Source organism: Rhopalosiphum maidis, chromosome 4 (genome assembly GCF_003676215.2).
Source record: "Rhopalosiphum maidis isolate BTI-1 chromosome 4, ASM367621v3, whole genome shotgun sequence".
In the NCBI taxonomy this organism is placed as follows: domain Eukaryota; kingdom Metazoa; phylum Arthropoda; class Insecta; order Hemiptera; family Aphididae; genus Rhopalosiphum; species Rhopalosiphum maidis.
The window spans coordinates 784,098-799,193 of NC_040880.1; the positions used below are offsets into that span (position 1 = coordinate 784,098).

A 15,096-nucleotide genomic window follows, 5' to 3' on the forward strand; every position below is an offset into this window, starting at 1 on the left:
CCGTGACAATAAAAATGTTTATGAACAATATATTTTTGAGCAAAAAATTATAGAAAAATTTGTTTGATGTGTCAATCTATTATTTGCGTTATTCTGATATTATAGTTTTATGCGATTAAATTATTTATAATATTTAATTTATTTTTATTCAGTAACACTATAGAATGAAGTATAGTAATAGGTAAGACACCACTTTTGACAATAAATAATAAAAGAAAAAAAAGTTTGGTAAAAATTTACAAAAACAGCTTGTTTCGTTATTTTTTATTCCATAGGTAGTCTATACAGTTTCTGATTATTGTACTTGTTATCCAATATAATATATTCACGTTTAGACTTCCAGTACATCATATACTACAGTACGCGTCGATACGAGTAAATAAATCTAATTTTATAGTACAATCCGTATACGTTATGATGACCCATCTTAACTTGTAACTTGTTTTTATATTATATTATAATAACATGAATAATATTATTATTATGTTTCACGAGAGAAAACATTAATATTATTTCCGATTGTTATGTTTCACCTATACAAGTATTTAAAGGCTTAAATAAATATAAATTATATTTTTGAATGAATAATTGCAGGCGATCCGGCTAAACCATAGGAAAGAACAAGTGATCATACTTAACGAAGACAACATGTTATTAGACGATAAAATGATCTATACGTCTCCGCCGAAGATATATCCATTTGCTATGGTTCTTAGACTTCGTGTACTTCAGGTAGTATGAAGAAATCTTGAAAAACTAATATGGTTAAAACTTAAAAACGATTGTAAGGTTTTAACTATACCGAGTGATTACTTTATGTAAACACACATAAACGTTAAACATTTTTAAAAATATTTTATTTCACAAAATCTGAAGTCATTAAAAACAAAATTTTTCTTTTTACTATTTTTATCTTAATAACTAAATTTCTGTTATTTAATTTTTGTAGATCAAAATATCCTAAATAATATTTTGTTTAGGAATATTAAATTAAAAATATATTTTGTCATTAAAAACAGTAAAACCCTCAATCAATGACAACGATTAAAATAGTGAAAATTATAAATGTTTTCAGAGAATATTGTATTGTAGTGAATAATGTATTAATATTATCTAAAGTAAATAATTTCAAAAATTGAAATAATGAATGTCTTACGTTAAATAAATCACATTTAATGTATGATTTATTATTAGTATAAACAAATATATGATCATGATTTGTGTTTGATAAACATAAAACAATTTAAACAAATCATTAGCATGACATATGAATTTATAATTCATATATAAAATAACTTAACTATTTAAGTAAATCGTTTGTATTTGTATTTGATATTTTATATTTTTGAAAAATATTTTATAATTTCTAAATTATACATTAATACTTTTCTATACAAACTATCAAAATTAAGTAATATTTTAATATTACTTAATTTAATTCACAAGTTCATTTCGTGATATAAAATACTTATTTTAATAATTCAAATTTAAATTTTGAATATTACCTAAGTAGTAAATATACAAATAGTGGTGTAAACATTAAATTAAAATCGTATAATATTTTCACCTGGTGAACGTTAAAGATTATCTAAGGTGTCAAATATGAGATGACAAATGATGGGATCGTCGTATTGAGAGTATATGAGTTAAAGCTGTGGACAATCCTCTATAGCGTTACGCGGTATTTATCTCGCTCGTTATTGGAAGCATTCAAAACCAAACTTTTACTTAACAATTTGCTTAAAGCGGCGTAAAATGCTTACACCATTGTGGCAGTTTATTTATTGTTTTAGTGCAACGAAACGATGTTCAAAATTTAATTTTGACTAGGACGAGACATTCAAAAAACCGTTTATCTTCTAAACGAAACTGTAGACACATTTTATGTTTTAAGATATTGTTTAATATCTACCTCAAATAGTATTATATTTTTGTAGATCTTTTAGCTGAGATTTCGTAGAATCATTGATCAATGTACCATAAATAATGTTATTGTAATCGCACAATATAAAAAAGTAAAATACATAATTTTATTACATAATACGGTTTATTACGGTTACTTTAACACGAGTGCACAGGATTTTAAAATTAATTCTAAAATTTCTAAGAAGCTTATCATTATTCAGTGTTTACTATTTTTACGTTTGATTAATACACTAGAATTTACCTGGCACATATTATTAGTATAAGCACTTAGTATTTTGTAAAGGGTTTGAAATGAGAGATGAAATTATACTCTTTCTAAAACACGGAAATAATTAATGTGCATATAGGTACACGTTGTAAGTATTCGGCCACGTGAAAAGTTATCACGTATTATAATATAAAATAATATAATCTCGAGGGTCATTTTTAACAACAACGTTCTGTACGGCTTCCATTTAATTTTATCTATTTTAAAATAATAAAACACCTCAAGATTGTGGTATCAGTGTTTATTTCGCGATAAAAATATAAAAATAAAAAAACAATTGCAGTAAAAATATGCTTTAAATCAATACAAAGAAAAAACCACGATTATTATAGTTTTAAAAGTATTGCGTATATGTATTTGGTATTCGTAACTAGTTCAGATGTTCAAAATATTATTTTTTCAATCAGTATCATATGCACGAACGAAATAAATAAAATATCGAGAACACGGTGCATATTATATGTGACTGGAATTCGTCATTAAATCGATATAAAATAGGACCATGCGAGACAAAGCCCTATACACCACTGAGCGTAGTGCACGGCGTTATTTTTTTTTTTTTGTTGTAAGGAATTTATGAGATATTAACTTATTTTCATATAGTCAGCATTGTCGTTGATGCATCAACGGTGATCTTGTAAAAAGATTTATCCTTCATAACACCACATACCTTTAAAAAATATATATTCTTAAATTGACATAAAAATATAAGAGTGTCAAATTTGACCTATTTTCGTAGAAAATACTTTTTCATTTGCTTTTTTTTTTAATTTTCTATAAAATTCATCGCATGCCATTTATAAATAGTTCAAATTCCTCTTGAGCAATATACATAATATACTATTTGATACGAAAAAATAACATCTATAAACTTCTGTTGTGTAATGAACTAAATTGAAAATTATCTATTCACAATTTTAATACTTATTGGCTGAAAGATTTTATTTCATAATTTTAAATTTAGCGGCGTTAATGATTAGAAAACTATAATTTTTATAGTCTATAATCTATATTACTATATATAATATTTCTATTTTCAAATACGAACCCTTCAAAAACAATAAATATGCATATTTCTATGATACTGTATTTTGTGATTCATACGCCGCCACACTAAACACTTTAACTCAGCAGCTTGTATAATATCCCTTTATTCTGTTCTTATACGTTCAATTTTTGATTATGGGTCGATTATTAATTAGAATCATTATCTTAGAACTGAAATAAAACTAGTTGAACGAGTGGCAGAATCGCTTTCTCAGTTATGCTGGCTTCTTACTAAAAATTGAACACTCCCTACATTTTTATCAACCTGTCTTGGACGCACTAAATATCATCTCTCTCCAGGGCAGGCATCTAGATGCTGATCGTACCTTCTTTTTAAAATTAATTCAGGGTAAAATTGATGCTCCGCGACTCCTTGAGCGTATTAGCCTTAAAGTTCCTACCGCCAATCATCTGAGTCCTTTCATATCCCAACTTTCCGTTCAAACTTATTTATCATTTGATCCTTTAGTTAGAGCTATGCACAGTTTAAATAATAATAATAATGTTGATGTATGGCCTTAAATTTTGTATTTAATGTGTTTTTATTTTTATTTATTTATTTTTTTAATCAATATTTTGTTATCCACATAATTATGTATAATAATGTTTATCATTTACGTTCATTTTTGTATTATCTATCATTTCTGAATTTCATATGTAAAAAGTCGATTGGCGTTTATACCAATAAATAAATAAATAAATAAATATAATTTAGATCTTTAGCAGGATGTCATGTTTTCCTTATTTTTTTCTTAATTAAACTGATAAAATTGCACAAACTACTCGTATGTTAATTTAGAATCTAAAAGCGTCATTAGAAATAATTGCAGTGGTAGGATTGAATAAAATAATAAAAATATTAAATATTAGTCATCTGAAATAACTGAAATTCTATGCTGAAAGAAATTTTAAAAAAAATGTGGAGGAACTACTGTGTAATAGTGTATACGTTTCTGGTGGTGTCCACTTTGGAAAAATCTTGGTTACACCATTGTTTTAGATTTTGAGCAGTGATGAATATAATATTATTTTACAATTATGTACTTTTTTTTTTAGTTTATAATAATACACAATAAATTATTGATAAAATGATTCCATTTTCAACTTTGAAGATAGTTTTAGATAAGAATTGGATCTAGTTAGTACTTTAAAGAGTCACAACAAAATCTTTTTATTAAGTTCAAATTTGGACGAAATAACTTATTTAAACAATAAATAACAATATTAATTATTTTGTTATACATAATTTAAAAATATTACACATGGGAACTTAAAACTATCACATATATTATTATGAAGTTAACTATACGCAATAACATTATTGATTTATTTTAAGATATTATCTATTTATACCATGAATTTATTTTTACTGTTTTACGGTATTTAAAGAAAGAAATTATTAAATTTTGAGTTACCTATATAAATTGATATGATATGGTATAAATATATATTGTTATTATAAAAATTAAATAATTATAATAATATAATAAATAAAATATTTTTGGAAAAAAATGTATCAACGTACCCTATTACTACTATTACTAAACATAAAAATATAAAAAGATATAGCATTAAGAGTTTTATCAAAAATATTATAAAAATATATACTTAGTGATAAAACTTAACAGACTGTTTCCACTCAGAATCATTTTTCATATACAATGATATATTTTCATTGAATTAAAATTCAACAGACCCATAACAGTGGACATTGGACACCTAATGTACAGCAAAACGATATCACACCTTTTTTTTTAACTTGATCACTAGTTTTACATAATTATTTCACGAATCTAATTAAATGTTTAAATTCCAATCGAGTATGCAATTAAATTAAAGTGTCTGTGAATGCTCAAACTAATAAAAATACTCGGTAATAATTAATCGTTTTTATTCTATTATTTGCATTGGAATCAATACATTGATCTATGTATTATATTAAAAAAGTAAAATGTAAAATTAACTATTATAATATTATAAAGAGTGTAACAAATATAACTGACTTTTGGAATAACTTTTGTTCTAATCAATATTTTAACATTTTTTTTTTTTATTTACCATCTATAGACCCTAGCGCTATTTGTATAATTTATTTTATTTTTATCTTTTAGAATTGAAAATAGGTTTGAAAAAATTTATTTTAATTTGTTTTAAAAAAAATCAAATTGGCCATTTTGTTGATATGATTTTGAAAAAAAATGGAAAATGTTCTCAGCCGTTTATTTTTTGGGATTTTTTGAAGCTTGCACAATTTTATATTATTATTATTGCTGTAACACTGATAAACAAGAAATAAATTTGAATTTAAACAAACTTTAAAAAGTGTATAACAATTATTGACTCAACCTTAGAAAAAGTTTTTAATACCAAATTTTTTCTTATAATCAGTTTTACAAAACGGCTACTTTAAATTTTTTTAAAACAAACTAAATCAAATTTAAAATTTATAATTTTCAGAACTAAAAAATAAAAAAATAAAAATAAATTAGAGTCCAACGGTCCAACAATACTCGCAAAATCAATTGTTAGATTAAACTTATGTAACATACATTCTATCTTATCATATGTTCTAATATAATGCATGTTAAATGTTAATTGGGGCATCAGTCATGTTTTTCGCATGCAATAAGTATATCTGTTTTATAAATAATTAAGGTATAATATCGTGGTTTTCTTTTTGTATTATTAAATATTTTCCATAATTTGTATGCGATTTGTAATAATAAACAATTAAAAACAGTTTTCAACAAATTTATATGTTTGTTTTAGATTTTGAACACTCCGTTCAGATGAATGTATTAATTTTACAATGATGTGTGTTTTTTTTTATTTTTATTTTTTATGTTTTTTTATTTTATTCGTCTGCCATCACGTTGAGTAGTAATAGTACTTTGATTTTTAACTTCAAGACCAATTTGAAAAGGAAAGTGAATCTATTTATACTTTGAGTGGGGGGGTCAAAAGTAAAAAATTTCCCGTAGTCAACAAAAGCGTCAGGAAAAACCCTGAAAAAGTAACAGAAAAACCGGAAATTTTACACACAACCAGTTTTTGACAAAATCAATTTTTCATTTTACTGTTACTCAAAAACGAATTATTGTAAATACTTGAAATTTTCACCAAATGTTTATATTAACGTTATCTTTTTGCGATTAAATTATCAAAATATTTTGACTTTTTTCAATAAGCTGTTTATAAATAAATGAAATTTTCAATTTTTCTAAGTTTTTTTTTTGAAATGCCAATAAAAAAAAAATTGGCACAGCAAAAAATCTTTAAAATGTAATACAAGGCCTATTATGAATTTTACTTATCGTAATAAAAAAAATCGAAAATTGATTGTCACAGTTTTTGTTTATAAGCGTTTAAAGTTCAAATGTCTACGAAATATGTCAAAATTACAAAAATTTGCAAGAAACTTTGAAGTTGAAAATCATTAATATTTTTGTGAATCATATCTATGGTTAAAAAACCCGATATTAGGTTCTCCATAAGTTTTCCTTCAAATAACTGTAAAAAAAACTCCAGCGTCAATATAGAAAACATTTTATGAGCGTATGAAATTTAAATTTTTACGAAATCACGTAAAATAACGATATAACCTAAAACGATTTAAAATATTGGTTGTTATTCAAAAAGTATACGTCGTAGAAAATTGAAATTTCCACCAGTATTTGAGAAAAATAAATTACTTGCATCAAATAAAAAAAAAAACTACAATTTAAATATAGCTAAATATAATATAACCTAGACTCACAAATCAACTCCGTTCAGAATCGTTTTACGTATACAATGATACTTACAATTGCTTTCAAATTTAACACATCCATTAATCATTATAGTGACCTACTCTCCACCTCTACTAAACAGCAAAATGATACCCACTTGCCCACCCTTTTTTAATTTCGGATTATTGGGACAACCTCTTTATCGGGACAAAATAACACGCAACCGATGTGTCCCAATAGAGCAAAGTTGACTGTATATAACTGTAAAAAAAAACATATACCGAACTCGCAGAAGTTAAAATATAATTTACCTTTACCATTACCACTGCATAAATTGCTTGGGGATATTTCATATCCTCTATTCTTCTCTCTCTCTCTCTATATATATATGTATATATATAAATACATATATTTCCTTTAATTCATATGATATACCTAGTACAACTACTTGACCTTTCATACAAATATTATTATAAACGTAATACGTTCTCCCCTATATAATTTTAGTTTTTTGTAATCATTGTATAGTTATAATTATTTTTTTTCAGATAGTTTGTGGCATTACCGGGTTAGTTATGGGTATGGTCGCCACTATAGAAGAAAAGGGAAAAATGAACTTGGGCTTAGCCATACCGGCTGGAATTCTGACAGTTATTGCTGCAGGTGTGTATGATATATATATTATCGCGAATGTTTATGACCTTAAACTCTAAAAAAATACATGTAAATATACGTGAAATTTATCAAAATATGCATTTATAACGATCTAATATGATATGATAAATTGTTTAATTATCCAAATTTCATTCAAAATATACTATACATTTTTAATAGGTTAGTTGATTAGTAATAGATTACGTAGCTATACTATATCATATTAACACATCATAATCGTGATTTCGAGTGAAGAATTGTAATGCGAAATATTATACCTACCTATGAGTATTTCCTACAAACGTATATACCTATTTATAAAATCATTTTTGACACACATGTGTAGAGTGAATAAAAACTTATGTGTACGCAATAAATACAGTGTAATAACGATTTAAGATACCAATAAATATCTCAGTTGGATGAGCTTATACCAAGGTCGTCCGCAGAAATTTTTCTCGGGGGGGAGGGCGAAAAAATAATACACTTATCATAAATTCTATTTTTTATTAAATCGGAAAAAAAAATGTAAAATTGCAATAAATTAGGTTATAATATTATTTTGTTTTAAATATATATAATAAAAAATGAAAAAAAAATATTGATCAAATATTTATAAAAAAAATCTTCATCATTAATCTACGACCATAAAACCGAATACCGAATAATGATATTAAAAACTGATGAACAATTTCGTATCACCTTATCAGTCCTCCTTATCGCCCTCCATAAATGCTATATATTATATAAAATGCCTACATACTTCCTTAATATTATACATGTATAACGTATAATGTTCCACTCCACATGATTATATTAAAATAGGGAGTAAGTATAAGAAAACAACGAAATTTTAAACAAATTATCCTAAAGAGTGGGAAGGCCGTGGCCCCACCTGGCCCCCCCTGCGAGCGGCCTTGGCTTGTATTGAAGTGAATATTTTAGAGATCCAAGGGAGTACTTAAATATACATATATTTATGATTTTCAATTTTTTACACTTTTGGTGTGCGCATGTGCAATACAACTTATATCTTTTTAAATGGGAACATTATTTTTTTTTACATATTCAAATAGATTATTTTTTTCTATTTACAAATCTGACCAAGTTAGAGAAGTCACTATTTAAGTTAATGCATAGTTTATGTTTAACGAAATTTTCACTTATAACCACTAAAAATAATAAAATAAATGTTTAATTTTCCTTAGGTATCTGTTTACAAATAATAATTTAATAATATCGTACGTTGTCAGGACGGATATCTTGAGTATATGATAATTTTTGTTTCGTTGACTGCTATAATATAATTACAATTTTTACTATTTTTACAATGGAATTTCATTTTATTTTTTCAATAGTTCTAATAACGATAAAATAATCACAAAATGTGATTAAGGTATTAAGTTTGATTAAAAAGATCATTTTGCTTTTAATCTTTAAATAGACCCGTATCAACGTTTATGCGCTATCCATGTACATCTGATTATTATAAGAGTTTCTACAATGGTATAAATATGAATAACACTGAAAAAGTTGAGATGATTTTAGTTTATGGCGAATGTCAACGTAATGTACGCCTAGCTGCTAGGACGTATACCACATGATACCCAGAAAGATGCCGCCAGTACCTGTAACTCTGTATCTTCATCAAACATATTTGCTCTACGCCTTTGTTGGTTAATTTGTCTGTCAGAAAATCTTCCTTCTAGATTTAACCCTTGTAGAATTCGTAAAACATAATTATTCTAACATATTTTTCTGGGTATATATATATATATATATATTTTTTTTTTTATACAAAAACCTTTAAAAAAAATAATCTATCCGAATATGTAAAAAAAAAATAGTGTTTCCATTTTAAAAAAATGTAAGTATTACGCATGGTTAGGTTAGGTAAAAAAATTGAAAATCATAAATAAATGTGTATTTAAGTACCCCCTAGACCCTCTAAGACATTCACTTTAATACAAGATCATCCAATTGAGATATTTAGTGGTACCTTAAATCGTGATCATACTGTATAATTATAGGAAAAAAGTACTATTAAAAATGTTCTTTAAAATCTAAAATCCGAGTCTTAAAACACAAAATAATAATTGAATATCACTGTTTCTATGCTACACTATAGGCTTTATAATATCTACAACTGCATGATTTAAATAAAAATATATAAATTTTATAAATAATATAATATTTCAAGTATATTTATTATCAAAATAAATCCTGTAATAGGTTAAGCTGTAGCGTTATAATCCCCACCTGATATTATATGAAAAGTAACCAGTGGGCGTTACCCCCACACCTTCATATATATTCGCTAAAAATATAAAACATACAAAAAACAAATACTTATTTACTCAAGTTTTATTTTTATCAATAAATATTTTTAATATTTCATAAACTTAAATCTCATTTACTCTTTCAACATGAAACATTGATAGATTAATAAACCTCTAAGTTTATGATCAATGATCTTAGTTCATTGTGGAAAGTAAATATGTGTTTATTCTTTTCATTGCTGAAAAGAAGCGTTCTGGTATGGCAGATGAAATCGGCGAAGTAATAGCTACTTTTACCATTATACCATCAAATATAAATTAGGAAACAATTTTTTGTTCAAATTTTTTTTTATACAATTGAAGTCCTCTTTGTATTATCACCAATAACATTTTTGAACGCCAACGTTTCGCTTTTCAAATCGTTTTCATTAATATTTAATATATCCATAAAAAAAATTGTATTATGAAATATTTTACGTTGTAAATTGTCTGTATTAACTTTTACAGTGAATTCCGCTTAATGTGATCAGATTGGTTCTCATAATTTTGATTCTATTAACCGTATGATTTCATAAACCATTTTTTTTATTTGTGAGTTTATATTTATTTGTATGTGTAAAATTAAATTAAAATAAAGTAAAGAAACTATCTATTTTTAATTGTACCTGAGAATCTACTAATTTCATTTTCATATTAGCCTGCAATTAAAATCTATATTCAATTAATATAATATACACTTGATTTTTAATTATTTAAAATTAAATAAATAATATTGTATGTACAATGTACTTATAACTTTTGAAACAACTGAAAAGTATCGTTTTGGATTTATTTTTTAATAGTTCCTTTTAACTTTTTCAAAACAATTTTTGTTTTTATTGAATTTCAAGTCAATTAAAAAAGCATTTTTTTTCTGCTTATTATGCTGTGTTTGCTATGTATGAATATTATTTCAAAAAATATTGTTAACATGATATAGATTGTTAGAATACAACTTAAATAGTTTAAATTATTAAAACATATTAAGACCATTACATACACAATATATCATTTTTACATGTGAAATTATAGCAAACAATTTAAAATAATTTACAAGCAAAAATTAAACTCACAGGACCATTATCTCTCTGCTTTGTCTAATGTCTATTCCTAACATTTCTATAACTATTCATAAATCATTTAAATGGCTTGGTAAAATTATTATTAACATCTATATGTTAATGGAGCGATAAACGAATTCTTTATAAGTCAATATTTTTGGTCAGATTCTACACATAATATAAGTATACAACATTCAGGCTTAAAAACTGAATTTTTAGTCACCATCAACTAGATCGTATTAATAGCTCTCTAGAGTGGTGTACCCAATTTCTATTTATCGAATATACCCAAAACACGCAGCTTTATTTTTATTTTATTGATATAAACACCAATCATTATTTATTGATATATTCTAAAAGATAAATTCTGCTAATTGTAATTTATGAATTCTTTAATTCTATTATTCTATAAGGAATATTGAAGTATTAAAGTTTATAATATTGCTAATACATTATAATTTGAGTGAATTATTTGATAAATGTGTACTCATCACGACCCAATACTTTCATTTAACTAAACTTTTAATGTAGTCAATTCCTAATGAATGGTTTCCATCTGTCTAACAAACGCAAGCAATTAATCTAAATTGCCGACAGTGTACCTAAAGATCATGCGTGGTATTCAACCCGGTAACTTTCTAACTTGAACGAAATCCTACTTCTACATATGCTTACTAAATAATATTTCTATGCAATTTATAAGCAAAAATATTTGATACGCATGTAGTATAATGGAATAATAATCAACGAAAGTATACTCGTATAAGCTAAAAAATAATTTGTTTACAGCGAAAACCAAAGATAATTTCTAATATATACAAGTATTTTTTTATTATAATATAATACCTACCATATTATAAAGTTTTTATTTATATGCTTTTTTAGTTAAATTCATATGTGTAAAGTACCAATGGATAGTCTGTACAATTTGTAGTGCACTTCTCAACTTATTCAACTTAATCTTAAATACTTACTATTAAAAACTTTGAATATTTACTTTTAAAATGCCGCCCTATAAATACATGGAAAATATTTAAAAGAGTATTCTATAAAAATTCGTTTAATCACATTCTACTTAAAAAGTTTTAAAATATTTTAATAAAAAAGTAAAATATAATATCTCATATATAGTTATATTTATTTTAGAAGAAATAAAATTATAGTAAAAAAATAATTTATCGCCATACTTTAATAACACTTAAATTATAATAATAATAAAAATAATCTATTCAAATTATATTGATTTAAATTCATAATTTTAAAATATCTGTAAAAGTTTATTTTTATTCATTTCACTCCTTTAAAAAATTAAATTCTATGTAATTAGTTTAATTTTACACTATTGGTAATATAATTTTACGTTTACAAATAAATAGATAAATAATAATAAAAGAATATTAAAGGAATTATAAAAAGTTATATCATCGTAATTTAAAAACTTAATAGATAACATATTATCATTTTAGTATTAATACGAACGACATAATAATATATACTATAGTACTTAAATACTTACATAAATTAGTTTATAATATGAATTTAACTTTTTTCTATAATATAGATCTAGTAAGCAAAAAATTAATCAGTAAAATACAACAATAACTAGTTGTAGTATTTTTTTACAAACTTATAATTATATACATGAATGTCTTTTTTATAGTATCTAATAAAATGTTTACATTAGGCACAAGAATGAAGTATACGTTAAAGTCATAAATAAAGTTATTCAGTACTATACCACCAATATAAATGAAAAATAAACAATGGGATAGTATATCGCTTTTAATAGTTTTATACCAAATTTAATGTTGCTTTTTAAAATGCAAATATGAAATCATAATATTTACTATTAATAATTATATAACTAAGAGATAAAAGTCGTATAACATATAGTGATACATTTTTGCATTGAATTGCACTAATCGTATTTTTATGAATTCAATGTTTTTTATCAATGCATTTTTAGAAAAATAATAAATTACTAAACATTTATTAAAAAATTGTCTTGAGATTATAAAAATGTATCTCTATAATGTATTTACCATAAGTCAATATTAGATACTACTTTAAAGTCTTACATTTGAACCATAATCCTTAAAAAAAATTATAAATCTCGGTGAATAAGTTAAATATTTAAATATTATTTTTGAAATAATATTAAATAAAGCTAAATAATAATAATGATAATAAAACATTTTAAATATGAATTAATATTGGGAGTATAAACTTTGATTCTAAAAATGTTCGGGTAGGTAGTGTTGGAGTGTTCTCAGAGTATAATATAACTTCTCTATCGATTGGAATATGATTACTAGGACTCGAGACTTCTAGGAGTTTGCATGTTTTTAAATAATCATTAAAAACATAGCTAAGTAATATAGAAATTTGTTTCATAGCAATACGAGTTTATATTAAAAATTTATAATTGCATATTTTGCATATTTGACGATTTTTCATATTATAAGTACATATTCATAATATAATAATTTGTATGAATGAATAAGTTTTTAATTCCCGACTTAAGAAAATATCTAATAGTTCAATCTTTAATGTAATTTTCAAGGTAATTAGTACTATATTAAAAAGATACAAATGTATTCAATTTAAGTTGTTTTTTTTAAAAGAATTAAACATTTTTTTTTTTTTAGACTAAAACTCGATGTAAAATGAAAACAAATCTGAAAAAAGGAAAATAATTATCTCAGATAATTAATCAAATTTATCTATTTATGGATCATATCTACAAATATTATTATTATTTGTTACAAATAATATACTTTTTTTTAATGCATATTTTAATAGCATATTTAGAGATTCTTTAAGGCATAAATACATGCATATTTTAAGGTTTTTTAGGGCATGAAATCCCTATCCTTACTGATTACCTATATATGAAGATAGATAGTATTTTATAAATAGGACATTTTCGAAAATTGTCATTAGTTTTCGACAAATAATATAAAATATTATAGAAATGTATACATTTCTAAGGTTTACGATAAAAATATTAAATTTAACTATGTACATTTTTTCAGATAATTTTTTTATAAAGAGTATTGTTATTATAAGATTTAGAACTAATATGTTTAAATGAAATTATAATTTTCTATAAAAATTTAAATTGCTGTATTTATATAGGTTATTTTTATTTGTATTGAAATTCAGCAATATTGCATTCAATACTTCGATAGTCAAAAATTAATAGGTATTATGTGACGACAGAAGGTGAGTGACCTGATCAATACACAAAAAGATAATTATTACATATGATCGTGTGTGAGTGCCGTCGCGACTTTTGTCCCGTGGGTTAAAGTCCGCCGATCGACGACAACATTTATCGGTGCGTCCGATGAATCACACAAACGTCCCGCTCCAGCCTCCGTAAGATACGGCCTCACCCAACTTATCTCGTATACAGAATACTGGCCGATTAATTACCATATTTGTTGTTTTCCTTCACTTTTCTCCCAACCCACCTTACGTACAGCAGCATGGAGGAGTAACAACTTTGTCGTTACGCCTGCGGGCGACATAGGGATACACCAAGTTGGTAATGTACTTTTAATTATAATATCTTTTTCCAATCACCGTGGCCGGTATTCTGTTAGGTTTTTTTATTATCTATTTTTATTATTGTTATTATATACTCCCAGTAACCGTCCAGAGGAGCCGGTGGGATGTGTACCGAGTTGTGGATATATATTTATACATATATATATATATTGTGTATTTATTATTCTTTTTTCTATATACCTATTTCTTTGTCCGAGTTTTATGCCTGTCGGCTTTCTCGGCAATACTTTAAATATACAACCGTTTCCTCTTAACTTGTGTTGTGATTTATTATTACTATTATTATTACATTCTGCCGGAACGTGGGGAATAGTTATTTATATTAGATTATAAGAAATCCACGTCGCTCCGGCCTTATCGGGTCTCGGCTCGTGGTTGGCAACCTTTCTAAATATAAAGGCAACCACATGACGTTCGATCCAGGAGAGTATTGGGATCGAATTGTCACAATTACAATACATAATATCTGGTTCTACTTTTTTTTTTTTGTATAAAAACAATAATATTGTGTCCAAAACAAA

The 15,096-nt window shown here is 24.9% G+C and overlaps 1 protein-coding gene across 1 annotated transcript in view; it reads left to right on the forward strand.

The window, feature by feature from the left end:
- Window positions 1-15,096, forward strand: part of LOC113549106 — a 54,350-nt gene that overhangs the window by 27,265 nt on the left and 11,989 nt on the right. Inside the window, exons 2-3 of the mRNA XM_026950267.1 lie at window positions 595-732; window positions 7,518-7,632. Coding sequence (XP_026806068.1) covers window positions 595-732; window positions 7,518-7,632 — 253 coding nt within the window. The remainder of the gene's footprint in view (window positions 1-594; window positions 733-7,517; window positions 7,633-15,096) is intronic.